General features: G+C 37.1%; 1 protein-coding gene across 1 annotated transcript; it reads right to left on the reverse strand.

Annotated features, from left to right (window-relative positions):
* Nucleotides 1-2,428: 2,428 nt before the first annotated feature.
* LOC140161793 (uncharacterized) lies at nt 2,429-4,171 on the reverse strand. The gene has a single exon (XM_072185090.1). The coding sequence runs from the start codon at nt 4,169-4,171 to the stop codon at nt 2,429-2,431; it is 1,743 nt and encodes a 580-aa protein (XP_072041191.1).
* Nucleotides 4,172-22,631: the final 18,460 nt, after the last annotated feature.

Raw genomic sequence — 22,631 nt, forward strand, 5'->3', positions numbered from 1 at the left:
AGGACATTACGATTTAAGAAATTCGACACGTATTCGCGTTAGCTCTAAATTACAGCAAATTAATACCAATGCAGTTGGCATTTTCAGAAAAAATGTGAATCTCTTGTCACGAATGATATTCTATTCTCAGAGACCAGTGGCCCTCTGGGAAATTAGCAGAACATCTCGGACAAGTTCTAGATTCGTTAGAAGTGTCAAGAGGAAAAATCTTCTAATGGCGACTTCATGATTAAGCCCAGGAGCCATATTAAGTTATCTGTAATTGTCCAATTCTTTTTCCTTTTGTGGAATTCTATTATGTATTAATTTTTACTAGAATATACTACAAATGTATGGATGAAGTTAATGTATCACAAAGAGGACGATAAAAAATTAAAACGAGCCCGATGTGTTCGACAACTATTACATTAGAACAAATTTGACAGATTTTATAGGACAAAATGCACCGGGCCTCCTATTGCACATACCACTACCTTACATCACAAAAAGATGGTAAAAATTAGAACGCGTCCCATATGTTCGATAACTATTACTTTAGTTCAATTTTGACAGATTTTATAGGACAAAAGGCCTCATATATTGCACTCACGACTTAGGCATTCGACACATATTTCGCGTTAGCTCTGAATTGCAGCGAGTAGTGCTCATTTATTGATATATCTCATACATATCAATTCCGAACAGGATGTGACAATTTCTTTAGGCAGTTTTCACACTCATAAGAATCACTTATCTTCTATATCAGACGGTCCGCATCTAAGATTCATCAAACATCTGTAAAATGATACCTTTGATACTACTCAAAGAGAATTATGAATTGATGTGGTGTATTACCTGTCATTTCCGAAATGCTCTATTGATGTGAAGATGCGAGAAAATGTGCAATTTACTGCTGATAAAAATCACGCATTTGGTCAATTTTGTCCTTGTATTTAGGCGGTCATTGCATTACTAGTCATAGTAGCAGCATTACAAGATATCCGTAGGACGGGCTGGTTAGTGAATAGCACGTCTGAAGACAAAGTAGCCGTGACGGGCGGACGGACTCTATTTTACACCAGAGGATGATTTAAGGAAGCCCCATCATGCACTGTAAAAGTGTTATCACTAGAGTTTCAACTGCCACTTTTCTTTTCACATCCCATTGAATTCTGTGCAAAAGATGTTGTTTTAGAATTGTGTGTGTGTGTCATTATTACTTGGTCGATTTCAGATCTAAAGTGATGTATGCATGAAGGATAATTCACATTTCACACCTTCTGTAGATAACATAAAATGTGAAATCGACCAACTTTTTGAAGGTGTTTTTATTGTAAATATATCTGTCCAAATTCAAATTTAACCATGCACGTGTGTATGCAGTGGGCGGGCAGTGGTGTAATGTTCACTCACACAGCTATGCTAACCGCAAGACTTGCTGGGTAGTGCTTAAATCATCCTCTGGTTTTACACACTGTGCATCATACACTAGAATAAAGAAACATTCTGACATTTATTACCCTCATTTCAGGCTAAAACTGATTTGCAGTGTTAAGGGTAGACGAGGTATTGTTGGTCGAAGCAGCCAAACACTCAATTTTCATTATCTAGATCAATATATTATTGAAAAATAACACCTTGATGTTTTGCAAAAGTTCATTCTACAAATCTTATATATTGCAAACTTGCTTAATTTATTGTTTTCAATAAGTTATGTACGTTTTACAAAAGTGTTGTTGTTTCAGCCCTCTGTACAACATAACTCAAGATCCACAGGACCTACAAAAGTATATCTGTGATATTTGAATTCTTCTACATGCTCGCTATGAAATGAGCAATGAAGGTTTTGCCAAAGCTCGCTACCATTCGCAAGATGCTGTGAACTACCAAATCGCAACATTTCAAAATAGTTAATAACCTTTTAACGCAACACAACAGCTCTTTTAAACAATATATTTTCATGTAACTGAAATATCATTAACATTAACGTTTTTCTCCCTGGAGAGGTTTCACCTTTCATCATGCTTCACCTCCTTTTTCAAACAAATCGACGGAAATAACTCTTGTAGTAAGGGATCAACATTTAACCACAAATTACCTCAGGCAAAACTCACTTCCGATCCTGGGAACCAGCGGTGCTGCCGCCGCGGCAAAGCGGTGGAGTGATCGATATATCGGCTTGCAGCTGGTCACCGCTAGCGTTTCTGGTGCGACTGCACAGTGACGTAAAATCATCTTCAAAGCGGCAAAGCGGCATGAAAGTATGAAACCAGCATAACACTAAGTCTTATAGCATGTGGGATTTGAGATTTTAAATTCTTCATCAGGTAGGTTAAGTTGCTCCTAAAATTCACGTATTAACATGCTACGAACTTTACAGGACAACATGTTACTATTATAATGTGGAACAATTTTAAACTTATTCACACGAGCAATAGTAAAATTTCACTTACGAGTGGAATTTTCGTGTCTCATCCGAGATCACTTCTTCAGCACTGAGTTGGCGTAGTACTGGTAGACGTACCGCCATCTCGGGACACGTGATCCGGGCAATGAACCCAAACCACTTGACCTGAGTAGCCTCTTGTAGGCGGCTGGTAGGGGTGGCGCCCTGGTCTTTGTTGAGGTCGGGTTCGGAGGCTGCAATGTACACCGCCTCCTTAACTCCTCGCTGAAACCACCTGGAATCGCTGTCCAACACCTTGACCTCACCAGGGTCAAAGGAGTGTCTAGCCGCTTTCATATGTCCTCCAACCGGCGAGGGCTCTCTTTTATGCTCGGAAACCCTTTTTCCGAGAGCTCTTTCAGTCTCACCAATATATAGTGAAGGACAGTCTTTACATTGTATTTGATAGATGGACCCCGTACGGTCCAGTGTCTTGACTTTGTCCTTGGGCGACACCACCATGCTCCTGATGGTGTTCGAGGGTTTGACATGAACAGTAACACCGGCACTCCTGATTTTCCTGTTAATCGCTTCCGTCACGCCTTGTACGTAGGGTAACGAGACGTGTCCTTTGGAGGGGGTCTCATTCCTGCGAGGTTTGGGGTCCCGTTTCTTACTACTAGGCGCAGTCCAAGTCCATTTTGTGTATCCGCATATGGACAGTGACTTCATGACATGTTCTAATTCTTTCTCAAGAAGAGTGCTGTCGGATGACAAGGTTTTTGCGCGATGGGTGAGAGTTCTGATCACTCCTAGCTTGTGTTCCAATGGCTGGTGACTGGTGAAATTTAAGTACTGGTCGGTGTGCGTACTTTTACGATAAACACTGAAAACCAGCTTACCGTCAGGTGTGCGAGTGATGAGGGTGTCGAGCATCGCGAGTGCGTTGTCGCTTTCAAGTTCAACCGTAAATTTGATGGATGGGTGAACAGAGTTCAGATGTTGTGTGAACATATCAACCTCCGCTTTGTCCATAATAACCATAATGTCATCGACATAGCGCCCCCAGTATTTGGGGGGATTGTGATACGATTGAAGAGCCTTCTCTTCAAAGTTCTCCATGAAGAGGTTCGCAATGATCGGGCTCACGGGGGAGCCCATCGCCGCACCCTCGCGTTGAACATAAAACTTGTCGTTGTAGACGAAGTAAGTAGTTTTTAGGCAGGTACTCAGAAGGTCAGTAATTTGCTGTGGGCTAAGATCAGTTCTGGAATCTAAGGTGGTATCCGCTGATAACAATTCCTTAACAATCTCTAAACTTTCATCCACCGGCACACACGTGAAGAGGGCTGTGACGTCAAAAGACACAAGACATTCATCGGGGCCGAGAGTGAATTTAGACATCTTGTTGACTAAGTCCTCACTGTTCTGAAGATGTCTTTCAGATTTACCAACAAGGGGGGACAGGATGTTGGCCACAAATTTAGCTGTGTCATACGTAATGGAACCGCGACTCGCCACTATTGGTCTGAGTGGGCACGAAGGTTTATGGACCTTAGGAAGGCCATAGAACTTTGGTACAACAGCCGTGGTGGGGTATAGCTGTCTGTACAACTTAAAGTCAATCCACTCCTCGTCTTTGAGGACTTTGAGTTGATCCACCAAGCGATTTTTGTACTTGGCAGTGGGGTCTTTCTTAATGAGTTCATACGTGTTCTTATCAGCTAAAAGTTCATTGGCTTTGTCTTGGTACGAGGTTTTGTTCATTACCACAGTGGCCCTTCCCTTATCGGCAGGGAGGATCATGATATTATCGTCAGATTTCAAATCACGAAGCGCTGCTCTTTCCTCTTTAGAAATGTTGCTATCTGGGACCTTAGCATGTTCTAGTATGTCCACGCAATCGAGTCTCAAACGCGACGCCTCGTCAGAATCATGCCCTATCAATTTGGTCGCTGATTCAACACCGGTGATGAATTCGACTACCGGGATTTTGGATGGACTTACCGCGTAGTTGAGACCTTTTGAAGCACTGACAATTCAGATTCCGTTAGTTCTTTGTCCGATTTGTTAATCACCCATCTATCTGTTACTTCCTTCTGCTCCTGCTGGTTAACAGGCACAATCGGGCGGTTTTTATCCCGTGTTTTGGTTTGTTTATCACTCGATGACAAGCGAGCAAATTTGGTTTGTTGACCGAGACCTACACCTGTCCCATTCGGCTTTGTGCGCATGTGCGACCCACTCTTTGACTTCCGAGTACGTCTCCATAGGCAACTCAGTAAACAACTGTTCGTCTATGTCCGCGATTTGTTGTTTGATGTTATTTAGCGTAGCGTAGATCTGTCTGATCCGTTCCCCTACTAATTGATGTTGAGCCCTTTGTAAAATCCTTTCTGCTGTAACACCTTTCACTGAAGATTTCAAATTAAGACTCGCCGGGGTCACACCGTGGTGTTTGCAATGTAAAGTAAAATGAAGGTGGTTTCTAAATCTGGCCGATTTTCTTTCCAGAAATTCCATACGTCTGACTTGTTTTGTCGCCATCCGGCCATGTTCGCTTTCGAGACGGGAATGTAATTTTAACTGCTGTGGCGTAGACATAATGTGGAACAATTTTAAACTTATTCACACGAGCAATAGTAAAATTTCACTTACGAGTGGAATTTTCGTGTCTCATCCGAGATCACTTCTTCAGCACTGAGTTGGCGTAGTACTGGTAGACGTACCGCCACTCGGGACACGTGATCCGGGCAATGAACCCAAACCACTTGACCCGAGTAGCCTCTATTACTATTACATATAGGGCTTCCTGGCACGCACATTACAATTCAAGACATTCGACTCATATTTCGCGTTAACTCTAAATTGCAGCGACAAATGACAAATTTATTGAAAAATCGCATACATATCAATTCCGGTTAGAATGTGACATTTTCCTCAGGCGGTTTTCACGTTCAATGACGATCGTTTATCTTCAGAGAATTATGAATTGATGAGATACAATACCTGACATCTCCTAAATGCTCTGGTTAAAGGCCCATTCAATGATTTTAAGATCGTAAGAATTATCAAAATTCAGATGTTGGTACCTTTGTCATTGTCATAAATGTGCTGACATAGCCTGCTAGTGATTCAGCCGAAAGCTGTGTATTTAAGACAAAACAAAGCATTTACATGTAATCTGTAATTTATATACTGTCAGTATATAAATTAGCTACATGTATTTGAATGGGGCTTCAACTCCATCAATACTGCTGTTTTCTTTGTTTGTTGCTAATTTTTTTCATTTCAAAAATACCATATGACCATTTGAATGACTTATTCTTCACTTTTACATGTTTTATTTTATTTATTTATTTTTTGCCCTTTGTCACTCGTAAGTAAATCATTCATAATCTTGATCCTATAAACCCTTCATAACAACTGGAAAAAATTAAATATCCTTTTTTTATTTTATTTCCCGGTACGTACGTACAGTGCCTCATCATGAAAACAACCCATGTTTTTACGTTAATCTTTTGTCACAAATGATATTCCATTCTCAGAGACTAGTGACCCTCTATAAAATTAACATAACGTCTTGGACGTGGTCTGGATTTATTTGAAATGTTAAAGAGGAACATCTTCTGATAACGATTTCATGATTAAACCCGGGGTCATATGAAGACCTGAGCGCAAGAAGACCGTAAGTCCACTTGGGCCCTCAACATGTATACAGTTAAGTTACGTATAGTTTTTAGGGTTTTACAATGTTTAATACATGTTCCAGGGTGAAAACATCATGAGAGGTTGTGAAAGGTTGTCTTGGCCCCTGAACATGTATAAAACATTACCAAACTATACGAAACTATACGCAACTTTAGTATATACATGTTGAGGGGCCAAGTGGACTTACGGACTTCTTGCGCTCAGGTCTTCATATCAAGTTATCTGACATTGTCTATTTGGTTTGAAGACTTCTATTATGTATTTACAAGAATATACTTCAAATTTATAGATAAACTTAATGTAGCCAAAGAAAACGATACAAAATTAGAACGCATCCAATATGTTCGATAACTATTACATTGGAACAATTTTGATAGATTTTTATGGTACAAAAGGCCTTCTCTATATTGCACATACTACTTCCTGGCACGCACATTACGATTTAAGACATTCGAACCATATTTCGCGTTAGCTCTGAATTGCAGCTACAAGCGAATCATATTGAAAAATCGCATACATATCAATTCCGGACAGGATGTGACAATTTCCTCAGGCAGTTTTTACGTTCATAAGGGCTATTTTCTTCTTTAGACGGGTCACATCTAAAATTCATAAAACATGTGTAAAGTGATGCCTCTGATAGTACTCAAAGAGAATTATAAATTGATGAGGTGCAATACCTGCCATTTTCTAAATGCTCTGGTCAAATTGATGCCAATTGCAGTTGTCACTCATTCATTCAGGTAAATTATTCATAATCTTGATCCTATAAGACCCTCATAACAACTGGGACAACTCAGATATGTAAAACTAAATGTCCTTGTTTTATCTATTTCACGATACGTATACGCACAGTGCCTCATTATACATAATATACATTAGAACAATTTTGACAGATTTTATAGGACAAAAGGCCTCCTATTGCACATACAAATTCCTTGTATACACATTACGATTTACGACATTCGACACGTATTCGCGTTAGCTCTAAATTGCAGCGATAAGTGACTCATTTTGTGAAGAATCTTTTGCATATTAATTACAGATATGATATGACATTTTCCTTAGGCAGTTTTCCCGTTCATAAGTTTAGTTTAACTTCTATATCACATGTCGCATCTAAAATTAATAAAACATCTGTAAAGTGATAGCTCTGATAGTACTCAAAGAGAATTATGAATTGACGAGGTGTCTCTTCATTCTCCTTTCGAAGTAAATCATTCATATTCCTGATCCTCTGACCCCTCATAACAACTGGGAAATGCAAAATTAAATGTCCTTATTTATTTAATTCACGATACGTACGTACAGTACCTCATCATAAAATAATAATAACAAAAAACACGTGAATCTTTTGTCACGGATGATTTTCTCATGCCCTTAAAGCGATCTGGATTCGTTTGAAGTGGCAAAAGAAAAATGCTCTGGTCAAATTGATACCAATGCAGTTGGCATTTTCAGAAAAAATGTGAATCTCTTGTCACGAATGATATTCCATTCTCAGAGACTAGTGGACCTCTGGGAAATTAACAGAACATCTCGGACGTGTTCTAGATTCGTTTGAAGTGTCAAGAGGAAAAATCTTCTAATGGTGACTTCATGATTACGCCCGGGAGCCATATTAATTTATCTGTAATTGTCCAATTCTTTTTCTTTTGTGGAATTCTATTATGTATTAATTTTTACTAGAATATACTACAAATGTATGGATGAAGTTAATGTATCACAAAGAAGACGATAAAAAATCAGATTTTATAGAATTAAAAACAGATTTTATAGGACAAAAGGCCTCATATATTGCAACACAGATTCTATACACATTACGATTTAAGGTATTCGACACATATTTCGCGTTAACTCTAAAAAGCAGCGATAAGTGCTCATTTTTGAAAAATCTCATACATATCAATTCCGAACAGGATGTGACAATTTCTTTAGGCAGTTTTCACGCTCATAAGGATCACTTATATTCTATATCAGACGGTCCGCATCTAAAATTCATCAAACATCTGTAAAATGATACCTCTGATACTACTCAAAGAGAATTATGAATTGATGAGGTGCAATACCTGTCATTTCCTAAATGCCCTGGTCAAATTAATGTGAAGATGTGAGAAAATGTGCAATTTACTGTTACGAATTTGACGTGCGGACGGGTTCTATTTTACTGTGCATCATACACTAGAATGAAGAAACATTCATTTTTTCCTCCATTTCAGACTAAAACTGATTTGTAGTGTTAACACAACGCAATGTCAGCTCTTTTAAACAATATGATGCGATCAAGCAAAATGAGTCTGATGTCGATCAAAATCAAAATTCAGTTTTCAATCTCACGTACTATAATGATGCGATCAAGCAAAATCACTCGGAAGTCAGCAATATTGATTTTGAGATATTATAGCCATACAAAGGAAATATTTCCCCTTTCCTTTTGTTTTGGAAACTCTTTAAATGCTCATATCTTTGGAACTGGTTGTTCAATTTCAATTGTGTTTTTTGCAAAATCCAGATTTTTAATGCTCTTTACTATCCTATAAAAATGAAAATTAAATTTTTCCTAGTTCCGACTGATTTTGCGTGATCGCATCACATGAGCCATTTTCAGAACTTTATTTTACTGAAAAACCCAATCATAATTAGACTCATGGCCATTTTAGTGTTGTACAGAACAATAAAATGCAAAGGAAGTTTTATACTACTATTAATTATATCTCAAAATCCCCGACATCCGACTCAAAAATAAATCAACCTACCTTCTGAACAGTAAAACATTTGATCGCATGAAGCTAACAGAATGATTGATCTCATGCAAGCAAAATACAATAAAATAAGAGTAACACTATAATGAAATATGATATATTAAATGTTGTTCTCCTTTTGCTGTGCTTTTGGTGACAATACCGTGTTACGGTGTCATACTTCATCGGCGTTTCTTCTCTTTCTGTCGCGCCTTTGGTTAAAAGACTACGTTACAGTGTAATAAATCATCATCATTTATGTTGTTTTTAAATGTGTTAACCCAGCCATGTATCGTTTGCGAGTCAACTTATGACCTAAATTAAGACTAGTTTACAGTTCTATCGCCAGTCATAAAATATATAACCAATCAAATAGATCGTTAGTTCTTCAAGTGTAATTTACGGCCTATATCATTGGCCACAGAAAGTGCCAACGTGATGAAGAAAATGGGACACTAGTGGTTCGTTATAATACGAGGGTTGGTCAATAATATCCCGCAACCATTATTTATCTCCGCTCATGCATGACTTAGATTACTGTTACTTACGATCAATAAAGTTTGTACCTTTGTCTTTCAAAACACACAACAATTAGTATCAGAGTACCTTTAATTACTTAATCTCATTTACATAAAGTCATTGCCATATGTACACTGACAATTGACAACATTCCCTCATTTCAAATATATAGTTTTGGTTTCTCTATTGTTCAGAAACCAAAAATCAAGGGATTAAAATGTGGAGATGAACTGGTATGCAATCATAACACTATTGTGCTGGGAGGACACACGAGGTATATAATCAAAAGTATAATGGCCTATAACCATACGTATATAATAGCCTATTGTGCTCACATTTTCATTATCGATATCTATCAACGCGGGCGACTTTTGCCGTAGATGGCACACTTCCATGACACCATAAAATTCAGACTGATAAAATTACACCCGAGTTGGATTATACGAGACCTAGGCCTACATGTAGAAATCATGTGCATATATTGAGGGGTGGGGGGGGGTGTTTTGTTTATTTGTCTGAAATATATACGATGCATGATGATGTAGATGATTTGATTATGAATTAGATTAATCCCCGGAAAGCACAACCCATACCTCTTACCTATGTTCCCTCCGCCACCTATATAACCTCCTCCCTCCCCCTCCCCACACTCGATATCGACTCTTCCCTATTATTCCACTCCACTCTTGAGCCCCCCTCTCCCCCTCCTTCCCTTCCCACTTCCAATGCTCTCTCCCCTCTGTTTCTCTTTCCCTTACCCTTACCCCTCCCCCCTCACACACATACCCTCTTTCCCTGGCGATCTCTTCTATCTCTATCTCTCTATTCTCCAATAAATAAATTGAATAAAAGTTAGTTTAAACCTGCTTTCTATGATATTGATCTTCCGTCATGCGACATGCACATAAATAGAGTTGTGCATAATAGTGTTGATATCAATGAAGTCATAATCTGTCAAGTGGCTATTGTAATGTCTGTGGAAATATTTCGATGGTCTATATATTTTCACAGTGAAATCAGCTTAGGCTAATTCGTAGTCTCAAGTCAATGCTTTCAAACTAAATCAATGCTTTCAAATGTAGACTGCTTTGTTCGACTTCTCTGCTCGTGAATATTGCACTGCGAAATTTAAACATTTCTTTTGTATACTTAGAGTAGGTAACTTCAAATCAAATAATTTTACGATCCACACCACTTATAAGAAACTGAAACCAAAACCGAAACTGACTGACACAAATGTTCGGTTTTAAACAAAAGGTTCGATATCTTATGATTCAAGTGGTTAGGCAGGACAATAGGAAACCACGTGACCAAAACCAAAACCAAAACTAAAACTATATATTTGAAATGAGGCATTGGCGGGAAATTTGAATTGCAGTTGAGGAACGTGTAATAAAAAGAAGCAGAAGTGAGGAACAAAGCAATTTACAAGCCTTATTTTTGGTATGAGGTAATCTGAGTATTTTTTTTTCATTTCATTTCATTTCATTTCATATTTATTCAAAATAACATCGTGGCAAATAGCCAAATTGCGTTACTTTTTACAATCTTAAAACATCAAAAAATTATTTACTATTATTACACATAAAAGTTATTAAAATACAATATTACAAGAAATAAGCATAAGAAAAACATATAATATTCAAAATTATATTGCACATAATTATAAAAGCTTATCTCCACACTCACCCCATCACACCACACTCACACACACCCACTTGACACCTAAGCACACCTCTTACTCCCAAACACAGTGACCACAAATAATACGCGCCACACACCAAATCAAATAAGCATCAAAAAAGCATAAGAGAAACACAAAAATTATATTGCACATAATTATGAAAGCAAACCCCTTAAAGTGAAAACCCCGCTTTTGGTTTAAGTTCCTTAGGGAATTGGTGAAGGTTAGATTTATCCATGTAAATTCTGTTCTGTCTGTCATCAAAGAAAACAGATGTAAGTCAGTTCTTCAATATTCAATTGGTAATTGTGAAAGAAGAAATGTATCCGTCAACAGATCAGGAAAGGGACTGTCTTTGAACTTCACCAAAAATAGACCTTAACGACAAACAAAAAAGGTGTGAAAATCGGAAGAAAAGAGCCCACACGGTAGAAGAAAGAATCCAAATTATCTCCAATATGAAAAAAAAAATATAATTATTGGTATGGTATGAGAGATCATAGTCAGGACAATAGAATTTGTTGCAATAAAAATATAAATGTGCGCATGCGTTGATGGTACGCATGATTGAAAGTACCAAAAATGTATGAAAAAGCGCTAAAATATGACTAATACAAGGTTTGCGAACAGTAGCTGTGTGAGTGAATTGCTATACGAAGTCTTATGCGAGAATTAGACATACCTTTCGAAATTCGAATTTCTTATTCAATCCAGAGCCTCTCTATGGTGTGCTACTTTGATTACAAAAACAAGACCTTTTGAAAACAAGGGTTCATTAAGAAAGAAATGTTTGTGATTTCACCACTGGGATCTCCCTTTTTAATCAGTAGATACCCAATCAAACCAGGTACAATTTGTTAAATTTTGTCATCGATTAATCTTTCTATCTCTTATTATGTAAAGAAAAATAGGTGATAAAGTCTCTTAAAATTGGAGATATTCAACACGATCCCTTTCTTTAATAAAAATGTTATAGATCTAAAAAGAGTACAACATCATTCTTATAGGTTATTGGTCTACAAAGTTGCAAAAACCGCGCCAGATTCCATACTTTTATTCTCGAGATATTTGGAATTATGTAACAATACTTCAATTTGGTGCGAGATTTTATTGACTATTTTTCACCATAAATCAGGCAGTGTCCATACACTATTGTGTTTATGCTAATGTTATTACGTATTCAAGTATTTAGCATCGCTAATACATATTTGTTTTGAAAGACAAAAGTACAAACTTGTATTTAGCGTAAGTAACAGTCATCCAGGTCATGCATGAACGGAGATACACCATAGTTGCGGGAACTTATTGACCAGCCCTCGTATGTCTATTTCTTCTATATTGAACAATTCTTTGATCGTTCCTCTATATTAGTTTCAGTGATATTGCTTCATCTATGGCGTTACTTAACGACAGTTCGTAGTCAGGATACGACATTTTCCTGGGGCATTTTTTTTTATTCCTAGGGACCATTTATCTTCTATCATGTCTATTTGGGACGGGTCACATCAAATATCAATAAATCATGTTCATAGTTGTTAAAGGTGAAATTAAACCTCTTTCACAATTCCACAGTAAAACAAGTACAGGACAAAACCAATTGGAGGGTCAGATAGAGCCAAATTTAACAGTAGCTTATTAAAGCATTATTGTAACATTTGGTGAGGAGGACGCCCCCTATTTTGATACGATTGTTATTTAAACAAGGTAACTCTCTTTCCATATTGGCATATTTGGTTTAGAGGCTAAATAACATATTATGTGCTTCATTAATATATTCTCGCTTACTAAACGTGAATCACGTGACCAAAAACAGTTAAACTTTTTTGCGAAGGAGTCAAAGGCCTTATTGACGAGGGAATGAGGTACTTTGGAAGTATTATTTCCCCGGAAAATAGTGCTACTATTTCCCTCTGAGCGCGTATGACCTCGATGCCGCGTCGCAGTTCCTAGTGGTCAGTGCAACTCGCCACGCATGTTGAATTTCAGTACCGGCCCGGGGTATTAATGTGTAGTGAGTCAAATGTGTCCTTGCGAAGCACACAAGTTTCGTAGAACTGCACCAAAAAATACGGAAGACTTGTGGCATATCTTAGTTGTATATATATGACGTTTTATCAGTATCTTATATTGACGGTGATATATCAAAGAACAGGCTACTCGTCTCACGGCGGTATTGCAGAGGTTACAAACTTACTTTTTCATTGTAAGCTTTAGTATGTTAAAGCGTGGGGTATGGGTAAACTTGAAGTACAGGTATCTGAAGAGGGGAAGCAACGAGTTACCCCAAATCACAGCGATAGGTAGTGACTGGGCCGCTGGACTGCGAATATGTATTTATTTTGGAAGGTTCGTGTTTGTTTTAAATTTTTGGGGCGTTTTTCCAAAATTTGATATTTTTAGTGATATTTCAAAAAAGCGACATGCCAAAGCCAACTCTTTGGGCACATACTTTATTATTGCTATTGCACTTCTTTTCCACATACCTACGTTACCATTCGCTTTAGTGATTTACGAATATTATATATTTTGTGACTGCAATTTGGCATTTTCAATGCAATTGAAGCTTATCATGAAATTAAGAAAAATATCTGCTCACGCTTCTTTTATAATTTTTACCTGATCGTCGGCTTTTGCAGGCCTGTATCTATGAAAATAAAAGGTTTTTGTTTTTAATATTTTAACCAATTAACGAACAAAAATTACATTAATAAAGGCAATAGAAACAAATTAGTTCGATCTTTCGATCGATGATCGATGCTTGGGTGATCCTTATTATTTATGAACTCAATTAATTGACTGTCGTTAATTGCGATAAAATAGTAATTTGTGCCTGTAGTGATATTGACTAATTGGTCAGAAAGTGTGACAATGACTAGGCAATCATAGGTGCATGCCTATGCCTATATCTATGAAAATAAAAGGGTTTTTGTTTTTAATATTTTAATCAATTAACGAACAAAAAAATACATTAATAAAGGCAATAGAAACAAATTAGTTCGATCTTTCGATCGATGATCGATGCTTGGGTGATCCTTATTATTTATGAACTCAATTAATTGACTGTCGTTAATTGCGATAAAATAGTAATTTGTGCCTGTAGTGATATTGACTAATTGGTCAGAAAGTGTGAAAATGACTCAAAATTCGATTAGTTTGAAACCCCACTACATTCAGAAGACGTATACTCAACCGTGAAAAAGGTGATTGTTTCAAATGTGGTGTTATTGTAAAGGGAAATAATGTAGCTATCCATTGATATGAAACACGATATGAAGATGTCAAAAATAATTTGAGATATAGATGCTTGAAAAAATTTCCAAACATTTGTTGAAAGTTTACATGTACATTCGTATCCTAACACAAACGGTCTCCTCAAACACAGGTCTTGCGTGAAATTGGTTGATTTTTGACATAGAGAACCTGTGTCTGGAGTGGGCCGTTTGCATTTACATGTTGTTATTATATTTAGCTTTGCTTCAGGACTTTCACAAGAAAACACCCATAATGCGACACCATCAAAACTTCAACCAATCAATATCTGGTAATTTGATAAGTATTGGACCACGTGGTGGAGACTACCACGGCCCGAGGCCCTCTGTACACAACGCCACCAATTTGGATAACGTCGAGTCACAAAATGGTCGCTTATCTGCTCGTACACCAGTCATGTCTACGTAAGTACACGTGAAATGAGAAGAGACCATAGTGCCATCTATATGGATCTGTTGAAGAAACTTATTACAGCGGTTCCGAATTTTGAACCCTTTTTTTAATCACATTAACGAACCTTCATGCATGATCCCCCGCCCTGCGGCTGTCAATAAGCAGCGACGCTGAATTTGAACATACTGATCGGCTGAATCTGAGTATATTCTGAATAACTGGATGTCAAATCACATTATCTGAATCTCGAGTCACATTTTTGTTAGCGAATGTAAAGCTTGGTAGTCACTAGATGTATATAGAATTGGCTTCATTATTAACTAAATGCAAACTATAGATGGCGCTATTTATCCTAAGTCATATATCTTTTTTTTTTCAAGGGGTAGGTGATTAATACTGCCATTAAAACAGCTGGAATAGGTGAAACAAGCAACAGGAAATTTTATAAACATATCTTATCAAACAATAAAAGGAATCAATTGTATTAAAAGCTTGAAAGAGTAATTTCCAGTTACTAAATAGCGCCAATTTTGTCATTACTAGATACATTTTATATCCGAAAAAGCTTTAAAACATACTAAAAAGGTGAATAATTGTGTAAAAGAGGGGAAATTAAAGTTGAGAATGACTCAAAAGCCTCTGTATACATTAGCATAATATCACTTTTAGCTGTTTAAGCCTATTCGTTTGAAAAACTAATAAATGATCCCGTCAAACAACCGTGTGCAGTACCATGCTACACGTCAAGGAGGTTTTATGAAGTAGAAATTCGAGTAAATTTGAGGGTGTGGAGCAAACACATATTATGGCTTTAAGAAAGAAAGAACAGTTAATCAACCCAAAGTGATACGATTAAACAAGACAACCAATCGGTCCTGATTTGGTTCAACGATCTAACGTGAAATTTTGACATCTTGAGATAAATCCATATATATTGGGTACACACTTAAAAATACGGGGTCAATTATGCACCGACTAAAAATAAACTGACCCCGTTTCATTGCAAACAACCACTTTTGGGCTTCTTTTTGGCCCATGCGGGGTCAAATTTGACTACAAAAGTGGTTGTTTGCAATGGAACGGGGTCAATTTATTTTTAGTCGGTGTATATTTGACCAAGTATTTTAAGAGTGTAATGCGAAGCGGCTCTACCCGTCAGTGACATCGTCAAATTACCACCGTACTTCGTTTTGAAGATAGCAGTACATAATCTTGACACTTTTTGCCAATTTCCATCTATTTAACGTGATAAAATCAGCTATCACAAAGTTAGATTTACCATTGCATTAGCCAAGACTTCTAGAGGGCGCCAAACAACCCTAACGCATTAATGATAACACAACAAAACAATCAAGATTGCTCATTTTGCAAAATGCGTCTTGTTGTGTTTATTTGTGTTACAAAGTTAATCAATGTAAAACAATCTAACTTCCTAAAAATGGTTGTTATTTCAAAATTACTTAACCAAATTAGCCAAAGATATTTGAATATTTAAAAATATTTAAAAATATGATTATTAATTTATATGAACTATTTGTATTCAAACTTTAAAGCTCTTTTTCTCGAAACAGCGATTTTCAAGTTAGATAATTTTACCAAATCAGGGCCGAAATGAACACAAATTCCGACTGGCACACAATCCAACTTCGAACCCACTACTTTTCGATTACTAGACGGATTCCCTCACCATTAGGCCACCAGCTGCCACTGATAAACGGTGGTTGAAACTGGGTACTAATGTATGCAGTCGAGGTATACAATATACACAAACACGATTACGCTAGTACACAAGTACAGGGGATCATTGCAGATGCTCAATCTTTTTCCAGCATTATACTACAATTTAAGAAGGCAATGGGGCTACCTCGCACATCGACATCGCCTGGTAAATAATTACATTGTACAGCAGGGAATCTAAATCAATACCCGGGATCGATACACGTGTATGTGCTATGCACGATTTGATATTCAGACGATAAATCTTTGGATACCGGGGTAGAAAATGATGAATATCTCCCGTAATTGTTGCTTTCTAAAGAAGCCAATTTTAAGGATTGCACTTGAATATATGAGTTATATGAAAGAACATGATAGTCGTTAGCGAGCGCATTGACAAACAACCGTGCGTTTTTAAATCAAAAACTGACAAAAATTCAGATGTTATATGTGCCGAACAGAAAAACTGACAGCTGCCCTCATTCGTAAACAATCGGGGTAACGAAACATATCACGTTACAAGGTGGTTACCACTGGTGGAGGCAGTCTAATGCAGATGACGTACCAGGCTCACTGAGATCTGCAGAGGTCAGTCACCGGGCTATTGTCAATAGCCTTGGTCGGATGTCCCTCGGCCCTTTATGCGTCTCAAAACTCTTAAACAGGTCGGAACAAAATGCGTGGCTATTAAAGAACAAGTGGATTCGAGCTACCATCATGGCGATTTCTGTCATGAAGATATCAGGGCGATGACACTGTGCCTCACATGAACTTATAAACACAATGGGGATCGACTGCTTGCTACAAGATGTAAGTGGATATAATTTATAAGAGAGAAAGAACAGTTAACCAATACAAAGTGTTGCAATTAAACAAGACAACCAAGAAATACAAACCCCGACCGGCATTAACCCAACTTGAAAAAAGTAAGGGAAAGTACCGGGCGGTATTCTAACCCACGACTTTCCTACCACTAATAACACGGTTGTTTGATGTATATAAAATTGGCTTCATTATTAACTAAATCAGTATGATACTGCTTTTAGATGTTTAAGCCTAAAATTGTGTAGTACATTATTATGTTTTGTTTGAAAAACTAATAATGATCACATCAAAAAATCGTGATAAACGGTGGTTGAAACTGCAGGCAGTTGAAGTATGCAATGCTCACAAGGATTACGCATGTACAGGATATTATTACTGATGCCTAATCGTTACCCCAGCATTATACAAGTAGGTAATTGGGGCTGACTGAATATAATTAATAAGAAAGAAAGTGTTTCGATTAAAAAAGACAATAAATAAGCACACATTTCGACCGGGACACGATCCAACTTGGAAAATAAACTTTAGCACTTGTAAGCAGCAATCGCTCCACCTGTGTTTATATGTGTAGGATGTGTAGCCTCATTACCTACTTTACTTGTTCTGTAATGTTTTTTGTTCATCGCATGCGACATCTTTCTGAGCTAATTTCCGACGATGTCCGATCAGCTGCTGAAAAGGAATATTATATATCATTTGGTTGTTTTAAAGTGTTCCTTTTTGCTTCTGAGTTCGACTCTGATTCTATCATATCATGGTTAAGTAGAATAAAGCAAAATAAAACTTCTTCATGTCAATCGAATGTATTTTATTAAACATTAAATTTCGGCTAACAGCATTCCAATCAATGTAATATGTTTATAATACGTTTACACATTAGTATTTTAACGGTGATTTATATTCCATATTTTGGAGCAACTTTAAAATATCAAGAATCGCGCATTATCATTGGTCAAATAAATAACAATCACTGTGGTAGTGACTATAACATGCTGTCCATGCTGTACATAGTCATTGTTATTGTCACTCGTCTTGTTATAAATTTTGTTTTCAAAATTTTACACAGAATTCAAAACTTTGCTTCCTACTCCGAAACAGCGTTGGGTGGGGAATGGTCAGTCAAAAGTCATTTAGGCACAGAATATATCAAAGTTGCTCAAAGTATTTGTTTCATCCTCTGTATACAGCAAAAGTATAGTTTGACCTACCTACTACGTACACAAGATCAGAACTTTTGGAACCAGACACATGAATAAATCTGTGTTAGATGGACTAATATATATTATATGCTGTGATTTGATTGAATCGCTGTACCAACACGTGAGTTTCCGTAATAACATTAAACTTTTTACACTGTACCTTATACCAATACAGTTATCATTACTCCATTAATGAATACATGTTTCATTCATGGGGATAACACGTAATTCCACGATATACAGGCACTTCTATCTTCAAAGTTAATCAAAGTTACATTTAAGGAGGCTGTGTACTCTCAGACATGCATGTAGTAAAAGTGCAATAACTTTGTAATTATTCGCGCAAGACATATAAAAGTATACATTTTATGAAGGCAAGACATCAATAAATCTTAATATAAATACAGATTTGGGGTAAAAACAACAATTATGAAGAAAATCACAAAAAGTGAGTTTTGGCAATATTTGTTAGGTACATCATAACAAAAAACACTCTTTCCAAAATATTTTATTTTGTTTTTAGCTCAATCTTGAGGCTCCATTCCAAAAACAGTTTTTTTATTTTTTTGATATTGGCCTTTTTTTTTGAGATATTGACCATATAAGGCATCAAATTTAACTTTTTAAAATTCACAAACGCCTATTTGCATAAAATGATGCCTAAAATCGGAAACAGACCAAAATATTTAAAAAATGAGAAAACCGGTTCTTGAGTCGATCATGCTTTTTACGATGATCATATTTGCTTACCTATAGATGCTGTATTTATTGAGTTATCGTGTACCTAAATCGTCATTTTACCGAGAAAATGAACATTGAAATAATGGCCGTTGAAGTTTAAAGTGGTCACATTTTGCACTTTCATCATAATCTCGCAGGAGAATGCGGCAGTTTTTATTTTTCTACCTTACATTACATAAACATCGGGTAAATACACGGCCCCTTGAGAAGTTTGAGCGAAATCCATTCATAACTTGATATTAAATCGGGGGAAAGAACTTGAAAAAAAAACACATTTTATCAGCTAAAACGGAGCCATTTGACCACTAGGTTTTGTGCTTCCGTGGTGTTTCCATAAGATGCGCCGCGCATGTAGATAAGCGTCGCGTATGCGTAGCGTATTTGTGCGTTAACAAATTGCGCGATACGCAACGCGATGCGTTGTTGCGCGCGTGTACCCTGCTGGTACAACAAAGATTTTCTTTCCTTTTCAATTTCAAACACGAGTGGAATAGTGAAATAAAATCCTTAAAATATTGCAGTTGGAGTTTACAAATCTGGATTTTCATTCCTTGTATTTATAAAAAACATAACAAAGTACAAACATATCAAAAAAACTCAATTTTGCGAAAGAAACAATGTCTAGAGTACACAGCTGCCTTAATGGAAAATGTTATAGTAGCTGCCATGTGGTTTAGGACAGAGAGGAAAAGGAAACCATATCACTTACGGCAAATAATGCCAACGATCTCTAGGGAAAGCCACCGAATCAATCTCATCTGGTTTGAGAAACAGTAATTTTCTGCCAGTCTGTATAAATCTCGATTCTTAAAAAAAAATCAGGTGATGGCGGATGCGATATCGCCATTTTTGACGTCGCCATTGGATTAACACGTAATCATGAAACCTTCACAAACAATTCTAAATGTGTTATGTGGTGTCAAAGCAAAATTGTGTTATTCTAAAACCGTTGGGGTTCGACAAAGTACCCCACTGTAAGTATGTAGTTTTTCAATTTATAACTGCTAACCGTCTATTTTGAATGGGGCTGTCAGCCTTGTATTTTCGCCATCCTCGAACGTCACGTGTCCCGTGACCTATACCGCCTGAAAAAAATAATGAGACATGACAAATCCAACCACTCGATAGACCAACATGTTGGAAGATCTACCGACCTACCCCTTTGAATGCGCCACTAGCCTGCTAGCACTTGCTCACATTTATAAACCAATCAAAAGAACAGATAGTACATCAACTCAGACATAGAGCTTCTTCGTGAGGACTTACTAAATAATGGTTCAGATTCTGGCGAAGTATTAGGACTAGGTTTGTTACCATACGACGGCGTTCTAATAGTCACGCTTCTTCTCATACTCGCATCGTGTAAATTTTGTTTGAAAATAGCTTAAAATGTCGGGTTATAAAAATAATTAAGAATTTGTCAGAATATTATTGAAAAAATATATTTTGCACAGATTATGTTACAACTATGATACAATATTGTTTTGAAAACGTTATTAAAAGGTTTGATAATATTTTTATAACCCGACAATCAAAATATTTTGGGCCTTTTTGCTAGGTTCTCTGTTGTGGGCAAGCTTTATTCAATGGGCGTCTAAACACAAAATCGGGTTGGACATTCGCATGATTTCAGGTGTTTTCTATAATAGTAGCGACCTTTCGGTATTGTGGATAATTTTGTTAAGGGTGGCTTTATTCAAAATGGCGGTACTAAAATTTCCTTTCTGAGCTATATTTCCTTTCTGAGCAAATAAGAATAATAATAAACGATATGAATGTTTGTTTTTACTATATTCCATAGATTGGTAGAAGATAGAGATGGCCAACATTTCATCGTAGTGCCGGCAAGTCTCCGCACCCACGACCCGGGCCCACGACACAAAACATTAGAATGCAACAGCACCGCAATGCACCATGCTTTTGCAAAGACACACTAAAACGGGTCCCTGATGCATGCAAATTCCCATTGAAGCTAGCACATGAAGAAGTAACTTTTTAGTTTAGTTTAATTTGCACTTTATTTTAGTTAATTTTACTCAATTTTTATTTTAAATAGTACTAAGCTTCTGGTTTTCAGGGCCGTATTTACCTTTGGAGGCGCGCGCATCATATTTTGTTCAGGGCTCGTGTTTTTAAAACTCCCGCCACATCACAATAAGACTATTAAACAGTGTAGTGGTTGCATGGGGTTCACTCAAGCATAAAGATATACCAGTCCCTTGCCTTTGTTGATAAACATTGAGGTCACCTCATCTATAAACGCAACACATTTTTAAGTAATTGATACAATATCTAAATATTTTTAAACATAATTCAAAAGCTGTTCGTATAGTGTTGATGATATCCGAACATAGGCAAATAGTCTTGTTTTCAGTCTTATCACAAAATTGGCAATTCCTGTTAAAATCCACACTACCCCTTAAAATAAGTTTCACGTGTATCCCGAAATTGGAAAGACTAATTTTGCATTGAATGTAACTTCCTATCTTTAGGATATCTAGAATTTCAAAGAAGTAAATCTATCTAGTTTTTCAATTTTTATGACAATATGTTACAATTATGATTTTGATTTAAACTTTGGATCCAACCACAAGGAAATAATTCCTACCTTGGAATTTTCAGATGGTACTCCATCTTTCATCAGCGAGTGAGTGACTGTATCAGGTCGAGATTTTCTTGACCTTTGACTCGTAGACTCCTGAAAGTTTGAACCGGTCTTTGTTGAGAGATGGTTGGTTGGCTTTGATGTGAACTGCTTATTTGACTCCACGTTGGAACCACCTGCTGTCTCTGTCGAGTATGCGGACTTTGTCCAAGTCCACAAAATGTCCCGGAGACTCGATGTGAATGTGGTTTGAGACCTCTGATGCTGTACTACTGGCCCGGGGGGGGTCTTCGAAAAATTTGTGTACGGGGTGTGCCACGCAGACTTTCGGATGCTGACTTTCTCTATACCTACTTTTTGCTGTTTTGCTACCCATCAGTATACCAATGATCAAGAGAAAGCACCCAAAAAGCACCCAAATTTGCCATAATTGGGCGCTTTAAGGGCATTTTTGCCCAAATGCGCCCAATTAGGCGCATTGGTATCCACTGAAAACCCACCCATCGATATACCAAAATCGCTGAAAAGGTACCTCAAAACCGTGGCACATCCCCGTATACCTTCAACCAGGAAGAACCCCCCCGGGACTACTGGGTCTCCTATGTTCATTGAAACGTGTTTTCAGTGAGCGTGTTTTCCTTGTGTTTAGATCAAAAGTTTAAATCAAAATCATGATTTATACCAACACAGATGAACTTTCATGAATGTTACAATTATGTTACAATATTGTTTTGAAAACTTTTTTATAACCCGACAATCAAAATATATTGGGCTTTTTTGCTAGGTTCTCTGTTGTTAGGCAACCAGCTGCCACTGATAAACGGTGGTTGAAACTGGGTACTAATGTATGCAGTCGAGGTAT

Source organism: Amphiura filiformis, chromosome 10 (genome assembly GCF_039555335.1).
Source record: "Amphiura filiformis chromosome 10, Afil_fr2py, whole genome shotgun sequence".
NCBI classification, from domain to species: Eukaryota; Metazoa; Echinodermata; class Ophiuroidea; order Amphilepidida; family Amphiuridae; genus Amphiura; species Amphiura filiformis.

Coding starts and splice junctions, on each gene's coding strand:
- LOC140161793 (XM_072185090.1), bottom strand. CDS start 4,171: ATGATCCTCCCTGCCGATAAGGGAAGGGCCACTGTGGTAATGAACAAA.